The 13,160-nt window shown below is 42.1% G+C and overlaps 1 protein-coding gene across 1 annotated transcript in view; it reads left to right on the top strand.

Annotated features, from left to right (window-relative positions):
• The window catches only part of LOC135538147 (inactive carboxypeptidase-like protein X2), a 13,477-nt gene extending 8,784 nt beyond the window's left edge, over positions 1 to 4,693 (top strand). Inside the window, exon 2 of the mRNA XM_064964119.1 lies at positions 4,617 to 4,693. Within this exon, the coding sequence (XP_064820191.1) occupies positions 4,617 to 4,693 (77 nt within the window). The remainder of the gene's footprint in view (positions 1 to 4,616) is intronic.
• Positions 4,694 to 13,160: the final 8,467 nt, after the last annotated feature.

Genomic DNA, 13,160 nt, shown 5'->3' with positions numbered 1-13,160 from the left:
CTGGGCATTCCATTATACATACAGTACATACATACAGTACACACTGTGTTTCACTAAGTACTGGGCATTCCATTATACATACAGTACACACTGTGTTTCACTAAGTACTGGGCATTCCATTATACATACAGTACACACACTGTGTTTTACTAAGTACTGGGCATTCCATTATACATACAGTACACACTGTGTTTCACTAAGTACTGGACATTATACATACAGTTTACACACACTGTGTTTTACTAAGTACTGGGCATTCCATTATACATACAGTACACACTGTGTTTCACTAAGTACTGGGCATTCCATTAACTACATACAGTACACACTGTGTTTCACTAAGTACTGGGCATTCCAGAGGTTGATATGTTGATATGAGTACAGGGATAAGAGCTTGTAACCTGTTATGTTGATATAAGAAGGATACTTGTAACCTGAGTTGATATGAGAGAGGGATAAGAGCTTGTCCTATTCCATTATACATACAGTAGAGAGATAAGAGCGTGTAACCTGTCCTATGTCACTAAGTACTGGGCAACCTGTCCATTATACATACAGTACACACTGTGTTTCACTGAGAGTACTGGGCATTCCATGTATATGATACAGTACACACTGTGTTTCACTAGAGTATAAGAGCATTCCATTTGATATGATACAGTACACACTGTCCTTTCACTAAGTACTGGAGCATTCCATTATACATACAGAGGGATAAGACAACTGTGTTTTATATAAGTACTGGGTCATGTATACATACAGTACACACTTGTAACCTGTCCTTGTGTATATAGAGTACTAAGGCATTCCAATATACAGGATAAGAGTAACCTGTGTTTACTAAGAAGGATACTGGGCATTCCATTATACATACAGTACACACTGTGTAACCTGTCCTATGTTGATATGAGAGCATTCCATTATGTTGATATACAGTACACACTGTGTTTCACTAAGTACTAAGGCATTCCATTATATGATACAGTACACACTGCGTTTCACTAAGTACTGAGAGCATTATACATACAGTACACACTGTGTTTAACTAAGTACTGGGCATTATACCTGTCCTATGTTGACAGAGAGAGTGATAAGAGCTGTGTTTTACTAGAGGGGATACCTGTTGGCATTCCATTTGATATGAGATACAGGATACATACATTTAACCTGTCCACACTGTGTTTAAGAGCTAACCTGTACTATGGGATATAGAGAGGGATAAGAGCTTTTAACACTGTCCTTTTACTAAGTACTGGGAGCATTCCATTATACATACAGTACATACATAGAGTACACACCTGTCCTATGTTGATACTAAGTACTGGGATATTTAACCTTCCTATACATGAGAGTACATACATACAGTTAACACTGTCCTATGTTGATAAGTACTGGGATAAGAGCTCCATTATATATAGAGTACATACAGAGCAGTAACCTGTCACTGTGTTTTACTAAGTACTGGGCATTCCATTATACATACAGTACAGCTTACTGTGTTTTACTAAGTACTGGGCATTCCATGTATACATAGAGAGGGATAAGAGTACACAACCTGTCCTATGTTGATATGAGAGAGGGATAAGAGCTTTAACCTGTCCTATGTATACATACAGTACATACTGTGTTTTACTAAGTACTGGGCATTAACCTACATGTTGATAGTACACACTGTGTTTTACTAAGTACATTATTACAGTAAAGAGCTTTCCATTGTTTGTCCTTTCCTATGTTGATATGAGAGAGGATAAGAGCTTTTAACCTGTCCTATGTTGATATGAGAGAGGGATAAGAGCTTTTAACCTGTCCTATGTTGATATGAGAGAGGGATAAGAGCTTTTAACCTGTCCTATGTTGATATGAGAGTGGGATAAGAGCTTTTAACCTGTCCTATGTTGATATGAGAGAGGGATAAGAGCTTGTAACCTGTCCTATGTTGATATGAGAGAGGGATAAGAGCTTTTAACCTGTCCTATGTTGATATGAGAGAGGGATAAGAGCTTTTAACCTGTCCTATGTTGATATGAGAGAAGGATAAGAGCTTGTAACCTGTCCTATGTTGATATGAGAGAGGGATAAGAGCTTGTAACCTGTCCTATGTTGATATGAGAGTGGATAAGAGCTTTAACCTGTCCTATGTTGATATGAGAGAAGGATAAGAGCTTGTAACCTGTCCTATGTTGATATGAGAGAGGGATAAGAGCTTGTAACCTGTCCTATGTTGATATGAGAGAGGGATAAGAGCTTTTAACCTGTCCTATGTTGATATGAGAGAGGGATAAGAGCTTGTAACCTGTCCTATGTTGATATGAGAGAAGGATAAGAGCTTTAACCTGTCCTATGTTGATATGAGAGAAGGATAAGAGCTTTTAACCTGTCCTATGTTGATATGAGAGAGGGATAAGAGCTTTAACCTGTCCTATGTTGATATGAGAGAGGGATAAGAGCTTTTTACCTGTCCTATGTTGATATGAGAGAGGGATAAGAGCTTGTAACCTGTCCTATGTTGATATGAGAGAGGGTGTAGAGCTTGTAACCTGTCCTATGTTGATATGAGAGAGGGATAAGAGCGTGTAACCTGTCCTATGTTGATATGAGAGGGGTGTAAGAGCTTGTAACCTGTCCTATGTTGATATGAGAGAGGGATAAGAGCTTGTAACCTGTCCTATGTTGATATGAGAGGGGATGTAGAGCTTGTAACCTGTCCTATGTTGATATGAGAGAGGGATAAGAGCGTGTAACCTGTCCTATGTTGATATGAGAGAGGGATAAGAGCTTGTAACCTGTCCTATGTGTATATGAGAGTGGGATAAGAGCTTTAAACATGTCCTATGTTGATACGAGGGATAAGAGCTTTTATGTCACCTTTATTTTACTATGAAGTCAGTTAAGAAACAACCTTCCTATGTTGAATGAGGGCCTAGGAACAGAGGGTTAACTGTCCTATGTTGATATGGCAGAACGATAAGATTTGTACCTGTCCCATGTTGATATGAGTCAGATCGGGGATTCAAAGCTTTAACCTGTCCTATGTTGATATAACCAAAGGAGCTCTTAACCACTATGTTGACCCTGAGAGAGGGAAAGAGCCAGCGGTTGTCCTATGTTGATATGAGAGAAGGATAAGAGCTTTAACCTGTCCTATGTTGATATGAGAGAGGGATAAGAGCTTTAACCTGTCCTATGTTGATATGAGAGAGGGATAAGAGCGTGTAACCTGTCCTATGTTGATATGAGAGAGGGATAAGAGCTTGTAACCTGTCCTATGTTGATATGAGAGAGGGATAAGAGCTTAACCTGTCCTATGTTGATATGAGAGAGGATAAGAGCTTGTAACCTGTCCTATGTTGATATGAGAGAGGATAAGAGCTTGTAACCTGTCCTATGTTGATATGAGAGAGGGATAAGAGCTTTTAACCTGTCCTATGTTGATATGAGAGAGGGATAAGAGCTTGTAACCTGTCCTATGTTGATATGAGAGAGGGATAAGAGCTTGTAACCTGTCCTATGTTGATATGAGAGAGGGATAAGAGCTTTTAACCTGTCCTATGTTGATATGAGAGAGGGATAAGAGCTTGTAACCTGTCCTATGTTGATATGAGAGAGGGATAAGAGCTTTTAACCTGTCCTATGTTGATATGAGAGAGGGATAAGAGCTTGTAACCTGTCCTATGTTGATATGAGAGAGGGATACGAGCTTTCAACCTGTCCTATGTTGATATGAGAGAGGGAAAGGAGCTTTTAACCTGTCCTATGTTGATATGAGAGAGGGATAAGAGCGTGTAACCTGTCCTATGTTGATATGAGAGAGGGATAAGAGCGTGTAACCTGTCCTATGTTGATATGAGAGAGGGATAAGAGCTTTAACCTGTCCTATGTTGATATGAGAGAGGGATAAGAGCTTTTAACCTTTAAGCTGATATGAGAGCAGATTTGTATTTTTATCTCACACACACACACACACACACACACACACACACACACACACACACACACACACACACACACACACACACACACACACACACACACACACACACACACACACACACACATATGACAGAGGGTTACACACACACCGCCTATGTTGATATGACAGTGATGCTTTTAGTCAGTTGAAATTGTGTAACTGTCCTCAGATAATACAGCATTAGAGCTTTAACATCTCCTCTCACTCAGAAGTTGGCCAATGAACTTGAAGATCTGTGAAAGAAATTTAGGATATCCTAAATAAATCTAGCTTTTGAGTGAGGATATCCAGTTTTAAATCTAGTTTTTGAGTGAGGATATTCAGTTTGAATCTCATTTTAGTGTGAGGATATCCAGTTTGAATCCAGCTTTTGAGGTGAGGATTTCCTGTTAAATCTATCTTTGAGTGAGGATATCCAGTTTAAATCTAGTTTTTGAGTGAGGATATCCAGTTTGAACCTCCATTTTAGTGTGAGGATATCCAGTTTGAATCCAGTTTTGAGGTGAGGATATCCAGTTTGAATCTCATTTTAGTGTGAGGATATCCAGTTTGAATCCAGCTTTTGAGGTGAGGATATCCAGTTTGAATCTCATTTTAGTGTGAGGATATCCAGTTTGTAATTCATGTTTTGTTTTTCTCTCCTCAGTGAAGAATGGAAACAAGAAGGATGAGAAGAACAAAAAGGGAAAGTTGAAAACTCCCAACAGCATCAACGAGGGATAAGAGGGCCACTACAAGTCAGCAAGAGAGGGGATGATTCATGAAGAATATACCAACACACACACACACACACACACACACACACACACACACACACACACACACACACACACACACACACACAGACTGACTGACTGACTGACTGACTGACTGACTGACTGACAGACAGACAGACACACACAGACACAGACACAGACACACACACACACACACTGACTGAACATCTCCTCTCACTGACTGGCCAATGACTGACAGACAGACAGACACACACAGATATCCACAGAAAACACAGACACACACACACACATCACTTTAGACTGACTCCAGCTTTAAATCTGACTGAGTGACTGACAGACAGACACAGACATATCAGTTTACACACACTGACTGACTGACTGACTGACTGACTCACTGACTGACTGACAGACACAGACACAGACACACACACAGAACACACTGACTGACAGACACACACAGACACAGACACACACACAGACACATCACTTTTGACAGACAGATATCACAGACATCACACACAGACACACAGTTTAAACTGACTGACTGAGGATGACTGACTGACTGACAGACAGTTTGACACACACACATGAGGATATCCTGTGTAAATCTATCTTTACAGTGAGGATACACACAGACATATCCAGTTTGTCTCTATGTTTTGTTTTTCTCCAGTTGAATGAAACAAGAAGGATCAAAAGCTGATTTTAAAAACTCCCAACAGCATCAACGAGGAGAAACCCTGGCAGGAAAGACGATGATTTGAAGAATATACCAACACACACACAGACACACACACACAAAATGGCACACACACATTTCGACTGACAGACACACACAGACACACACACAGACACACACAGCGTGTCTCTAACTATCCTTCTCCAGTTGACTGAATTCAAAAAGCTGATTTTATTTTCCCTCTGAGGAGAAACCCTGGGGAAAGACGATTTGGACAGTGGTCACAGAATGAGATCCAAATGGCACTACTTCTCTTTTACCAGGGCACTGTGGGGACCGGAGCCCTTTGGACAGTGGTCAACAGTAGTGCACTACTTTTTACTCAGGGCACTGTGGGGACCGGAGCCCTTTGACAGTGGTCAACAGTAGTGCACTACTTTTACCAGGGCACTGTGGGGACCGGAGCCCTTGGACAGTGGTCAACAGTAGTGCACTACTTTACCAGGGCACTGTGGGGGACCGGAGCCCTTGGACAGTGGTCAGCAGTGGGCACTACTTTTACCAGGGCACTGTGGGGACCGGAGCCCTTGACAGTGGTCAACAGTAGTGCACTACTTTTTACCAGGGCACTGTGGGGACCGAGCCCTTGGACAGTGGGTCAACAGTAGTGCACTACTTACCAGGGCACTGTGGGGACCGGAGCCTCTTTGACAGTGGTCAACAGTAGTAAATTACTTTTTACCAGGGCACTGTGGGGACCAGAGCCCCTTTGACAGTGGTCATTGTAGTGCACTACTTTTTACCAGGGCACTGTGACCGGAGCCCTTTGGACAGTGGTCAACAGTAGTGCACTACTTTACCAGGGCACTGTGGGGACCGGAGCTCCTTTGGACAGTGGTCAACAGTAGTGCACTACTTTTACCAGAGCACTGTGGGGACCAGAGCCCTTTGGACAGTGGTCAACAGTAGTGCACTACTTTTTACCAGGGCACTGTGGGGACCGGAGCCCTTTGGACAGTGGTCAACAGTAGTGCACTACTTTTTACCAGGGCACTGTGGGGACCAGAGCCCTTTGACAGTGGTCAACAGTAGTGCACTACTTTACCAGGGCACTGTGGGGACCGGAGCCCTTTGGGATAGTGGTCAACAGTAGTGCACTACTTTACCAGGGCACTGTGGGGACCGGAGCCCTTTGGACAGTGGTCAACAGTAGTGCACTACTTTTTACCAGGGCACTGTGGGGACCAGAGCCCTTGGACAGTGGTCAACAGTAGTGCACTACTTTTACCAGGGGCACTGTGGGGACCGGAGCCCTTTGACAGTGGTCAACAGTAGTGCACTACTTTTTACCAGGGCACTGTGGGGACCGGAGCCCTTTGACAGTGGTCAACAGTAGTGCACTACTTTTACCAGGGCACTGTGGGGGACCGGAGCCCTTTGGACAGTGGTCAACAGTAGTGCACTACTTTTTACCAGGGCACTGTGGGGACCGGAGCCCTTTGGACAGTGGTCAACAGTAGTGCACTACTTTTTACCAGGGCACTGTGGGGACCAGAGCCCTTTGGACAGTGGTCAACAGTAGTGCACTATATAAGAATAGGTGCCATTTGGGACGAAGTCACATAAATGGCTGTCCTCTTAGCAGATTAAATATTGTTTTTGGTTGCTATGGATCACGTCCTCGTTGTTATGGATCATGTCCTTGTTGCTATGGAACATGTCCTGGTTGTAATGGATCATGTCCTGGTCGCTGTGGATCATGTCCGGGTTGTTATGGATCATTTCCTGGTTGTTATGGATCACGCCCTGGTTGTTATGGATCACATCCTGGTTGCTATGGATCATGTCCTGGGTTGTTATGGATCATGTCCTGGTTGTTATGGATCATTTCCTGGTTGCTATGGATCATGTCATGGTTGCTATGGATCATTTCCTGGTTGCAATGGATCATTTCCTGGTTGCTATGGTTGTCTATGGATCATGTCATGGTTGCTATGGATCATTTCCTGGTTGCAATGGATTATTTCCTGGTTGCTATGGTTCATGTCCTGGTTGGTATGGATCATGTCATGGTTGCTATGGATCATTTCCCGGTTGCTATGGATCATGTCATGGTTGCTATGGATCATTTCCTGGTTGCAATGGATTATTTCCTGGTTGCTATGGTTCATGTCCTGGTTGGTATGGATCATGTCATGGTTGCTATGGATCATTTCCTGGTTGCAATGGATTATTTCCTGGTTGCTATGGTTCATGTCCTGGTTGGTATGGATCATGTCATGGTTGCTATGGATCATTTCCTGGTTGCAATGGATTATTTCCTGGTTGCTATGGTTCATGTCCTGGTTGGTATGGATCATGTCCTGGTTGGTATGGATCATGTCCTGGTTGTTATGGATCATTTCCTGGTTTCAGTGGATCATGTCCTGGTTGCTATGGTTCATGTCCTGGTTGTTATGGATCACGTCCTGGTTGTTATGGATCACTTCCTAATAGTCCAACAGGAGCCAAGATTATCTAGCCTGATCCCAGATCTGTGTGTGTGTATGTGTATACATGTGTTTGTGTTGTCTTGCCAACATGGTCCCAGATCTGTTTGTGTTGTCTTGCCAACATGGTCCCAGATCTGTTTGTGTTGTCTTGCCAACATGGTCCCAGATCTGTTTGTGTTGCCTTGCCAACATGGTCCAAGATCTGTTTGTGTTGCCTTGCCAACATGTTTGGACCAGGCAAATGCTGCCCCAAGTCCCAGAACCAAGTCCAATAGTCTGTGGTCCAGTGGAGCATCTATCTCACCATTCTGCTCCAAGCCACAATGACCACACAATGACTTCAGTCATGTATCATGTTGATTCATATGGCTCCAGTCATGTATTATGTTGATTCATATGACTGATTCATATGGCTCCAGTCATGTATCATGTTGATTCATATGACTCCAGTCATGTATCATGTTGATTCATATGGCTCCAGTTCATATGACTCAGTCATGTATCATGTATTCATATGACTCCAGTCATGTATCATGTTGATTCATATGACTCCAGTCATGTATCATGTTGATTCATATGACTCCAGTCATGTATCATGTTGATTTATATGGCTCCAGTCATGTATCATGTTGATTCATATGACTCCAGTCATGTATCATGTTGATTCATATGACTCCAGTCATGTATCATGTTGATTCATATGTGGTGCAGCAGCAATGTATCCACGACTCCAGTCAAGTGATTCATATGTGCAGTAGCAGCAAACCGATCAGAAGTGTCTTCCCCACTGTTTCCATTTGGCCATTTAATCAATGGGCATCATGTTATTTCTTAATCTGGGCTTCTTGTTTCAAAGACGTTAAGTGGGTATTACCCTGTCTCATTCAAGATGGTTGCTGTTTAACACCAGGGTCAAGGTTTACTAACTCTCCAGTAAGAAGAAACAGAGAAATAGTCCAAGACAAGTAGAAGGGTTAACATTTCAACTTTAAAGGGAGAATTCAGAAGTGACTTAGTGTTGTGAGGTGACCATTGGATCCCAGAATGGTTTTAACCTGTTGGAACTTGTTTGAACAGATAAAAAAAAGCCCACTCTCTGTCTCTCCCGCTCTATCTTTCCCCAACCCTTTCATTGTGTAACAAGCCGTCATATCGGGTTAGTCCACTGGGGACTTTTCATTGTGTAACAAGCCGTCATATCGGGTTAGTCCACTGGGGACTTTTCATTGTGTAACAAGCCGTCATATCGGGTTAGTCCACTAGGGACTTTTCATTGTGGAACAAGCCGTCATATCGGGTTAGTCCACTAGGGACTTTTCATTGCATTATGTTAGTAATCAATTCAACCTATACTGTGTGTGTTTATGTATAATTAAATATAGTTAATTGATTTGTAAAAATAGCCGACATCACATTAATGATAGTCTTGTCACGACACTGAGGGACTTTTCCAGGATGGTTTTAACATGTTGGAACATTAACACTGTTAGTAACCCGTCCCAGGATGGTTTAAACATATTGGAACATGGGAACACAACACTGGCATGTCTGGCAGAGAGACTGAGGTGACCGTTTCCCATGGTTTAAACATTAAATGGGATATGTTAGGAGACTTGACCCGTTTGTAAAAATAACATGCCGACATCACATTAATGATAGGATCTTGTCATGGGAACAACACTGATGGTGACCGTTGGATCCCAGGATGGTTTAAACATGTTGGAACATGGGAACACAACACTGGCATGTCTGGCAGAGAGACTGAGGTGACCCGTTGGATCCCAGGATGGTTTAAACATGTTGGAACATGGGAACACAACACTGGCATGTCTGGCAGAGAGACTGAGGTGACCCGTTGGATCCCAGGATGGTTTAAACATATTGGAACATGGGAACACAACACTGGCATGTCTGGCAGAGAGACTGAGGTGACCGTTGGATCCCAGGATGGTTTAAACATGTTGGAACATGGGAACACAACACTGGCATGTCTGGCAGAGAGACTGAGGTGACCGTTGGATCCCAGGATGGTTTAAACATGTTGGAACATGGGAACACAACACTGGCATGTCTGGCAGGAGACTGGAGGTGACCCGTATCCCAGGATGGTTTAAACTCTAGCATCGAATCCCGTATCCGGGAGCGTAATCATAGCCTCAAGCTCATTAGCATAACGCAACGTTAACTATTCATGAAAATCGCAAATGAAATGAAATAAATATATTGGCTCACAAGCTTAGCCTTTTTGTTAACAACACTGTCATCTCAGATTTTCAAAATATGCTTTTCAACCATAGCAAAACAAGCATTTGTGTAAGAGTATCGATAGCTAGCATAGCATTAAGCCTAGCATTCAGCAGGCAACATTTTCACAAAAACAAGAAAAGCATTCAAATAAAATCATTTACCTTTGAAGAACTTCGGATGTTTTCAATGAGGAGACTCAGTTAGATAGCAAATGTTCAGTTTTTCCCAAAATATTATTTGTGTAGGAGAAATCGCTCAGTTTTGTTCGTCACCTTTGGCTAAGAAAACCCCACAAAATTCAGTCATTACAACTCCGAACTTTTTTTCCAAATTAACTCCATAATATCGACAAACATGGCAAACGTTGTTTAGAATCAATCCTCAATGTGTTTTTCACATATCTATTCGATGATAAATCATTTGTGGCAGTTGCCTTTCTCCTCTGAACCAAATGGAAAAGTGGACGCAGCTGGAGATTGCACAATAATTTCTACGGAGGACACCAAGCGGACACCTGGTAAATGTAGTCTCCGATGGTCAATCTTCCAATGATATGCCTACAAATACGTCACAATGCTGCAGACACCTTGGGGAAACGACAGAAAGTGTAGGCTCATTCCTGGCGCATTCACAGCCATATAAGGAGACATTGGAACACAGCGCATTCAAAATCTGGGGCATTTCCTGTATGAAATTTCATCTTGGTTTCGCCTGTAGCATTAGTTCTGTGGCACTCACAGACAATATCTTTGCAGTTTTGGAAACGTCAGAGTGTTTTCTTCCAAAGCTGTCAATTATATGCATAGTCGAGCATCTTTTCGTGACAAAATATCTTTTAAAACGGGAATGTTTTTTTATCCAAAAATTAAAAGAGCGTCCCCATAAACATGTTGGAACATGGGAACACAACACTGGCAAGAAGACTGAGGTGACCCGTTGGATCCCAGGATGGTTTAAACATATTGGAACATGGGAACACAACACTGGCATGTCTGGCAGAGATCGACTGATCCCAGGATGGTTTAAACATGTTGGAACATGGGAACACAACACTGGCATGTCTGGCAGAGAGACTGAGGATGGATCCCAGGATGGTTTAAACATGTTGGAACATGGGAACACAACACTGGCATGTCTGGCAGAGAGACTGACGCTGTAAAGTAGTTCAAGAAACACACAGACACTTTCTAACCTGCTTCGGCTCCAATCCCAAGACACATTTTAAAACTGCAGTTATTGTTGAATACGTACCTGTTTATTCAATCAAAATATATTAATTTAGTGCTTGGGGTATAGTTTTTCGGACTATAGCTGATTTATGGTCTGTATTTGACAGTTTAATCATGGCTAAAGTTTGACTGTCGAACAATTTATGGCCTGTATTTTTGACAGTTTTAATCATGGCTAAAGTTTGAAAACTCACATTTTTTTGTGTAATTTTCCTAAAGTAGAAAACCAAATGGCAAAACATTCACAGATAATCAAACGAATGTGTTGGAAGAGGTTTTTTCTCCCAGGTATTGTTCTGTGTCCATAACTCATGGAGATAATACTGAAAGAACCAAGGAAACAACAGGTATTGTTCTGTGTCCATAACTCATGGAGGTAATACTGGAGGAAGAACCAAGGAAACAACAGGTATTGTTCTGTGTCCATAACTCATGGAGGTAATACTGGAGGAAGAAACCAAGGAAACAACAGGTATTGTTCTGTGTCCATAACTCATGGAGGTAATACTGGAGGAAGAACCAAGGGAAAACAACAGGTATTGTTCTGTGTCCATAACTCATGGAGATAATACTGAGTGAAGAACCAAGGAAACAACAGGTATTGTTCTGTGTCCATAACTCATGGAGGTAATACTGGAGGAAGAACCAAGGAAACAACAGGTATTGTTCTGTGTCCATAACTCATGGAGGTAATACTGGAGGAAGAACCAAGGAAACAACAGGTATTGTTCTGTGTCCATAACTCATGGAGATATACTGGAGGAAGAACCAAGGAAAGAACAGGTATTGTTCTATGTCCATAACTCATGGAGATATACTGGAGGAAGAACCAAGGGAAACAACAGGTATTGTTCTGTGTCCATAACTCATGGAGGTAATACTGGAGGACGAACCAAGGAAACAACAGGTATTGTTCTGTGTCCATAACTCATGGAGGTAAAACTGGAGGAAGAACCAAGGAAAAACAACAGGTATTGTTCTGTGTCCATAACTCATGGAGATAATACTGGAGGAAGAACCAAGGAAACAACAGGTATTGTTCTGTGTCCATAACTCATGGAGATATACTGGAGGAAGAACCAAGGAAACAACAGGTATTGTTCTGTGTCCATAACTCATGGAGGTAATACTGGAGGAAGAACCAAGGAAACAACAGGTATTGTTCTGTGTCCATAACTCATGGAGGTAATACTAGAGGAAGAACCAAGGAAACAACAGGTATTGTTCTGTGTCCATAACTCATGGAGATAAACTGAGGAAGAACCAAGGAAAACAACAGGTATTGTTCTATGTCCATAACTCATGGTGATAACACTAGAGGAAGAACCAAGGAAACAACAGGTATTGTTCTGTGTCCATAACTCATGGAGATATACTGAGGAAGAACCAAGGAAACAACAGGTATTGTTCTGTGTCCATAACTCATGGAGATAATACTGGAGGAAGAACCAAGGAAACAACAGGTATTGTTCTCCTATGTCCATAACTCATGGAGATATACTGAGGAAGAACCAAGGAAACAACAGGTATTGTTCTGTGTCCATAACTCATGGTAGATAATACTGGAGGAAGAACCAAGGAAACAACAGGTATTGTTCTGTGTCCATAACTCATGGAGATATACTAGAGGAAGAACCAAGGAAACAACAGGTATTGTTCTGTGTCCATAACTCATGGAGGTAATACTGAGGATTCAACCAAGGAAACAACAGGTATTGTTCTATGTCCATAACTCATGGTGATAATACTGGAGGACGAACCAAGGAAACAACAGGTATTGTTCTGTGTCCATAACTCATGGAGATA

Source organism: Oncorhynchus masou, unplaced genomic scaffold (genome assembly GCF_036934945.1).
Source record: "Oncorhynchus masou masou isolate Uvic2021 unplaced genomic scaffold, UVic_Omas_1.1 unplaced_scaffold_919, whole genome shotgun sequence".
NCBI classification, from domain to species: Eukaryota; Metazoa; Chordata; class Actinopteri; order Salmoniformes; family Salmonidae; genus Oncorhynchus; species Oncorhynchus masou.
The sequence above is the reverse complement of the archived record's forward strand: the minus strand, read 5'-3'. Positions and strand labels throughout refer to the sequence as shown.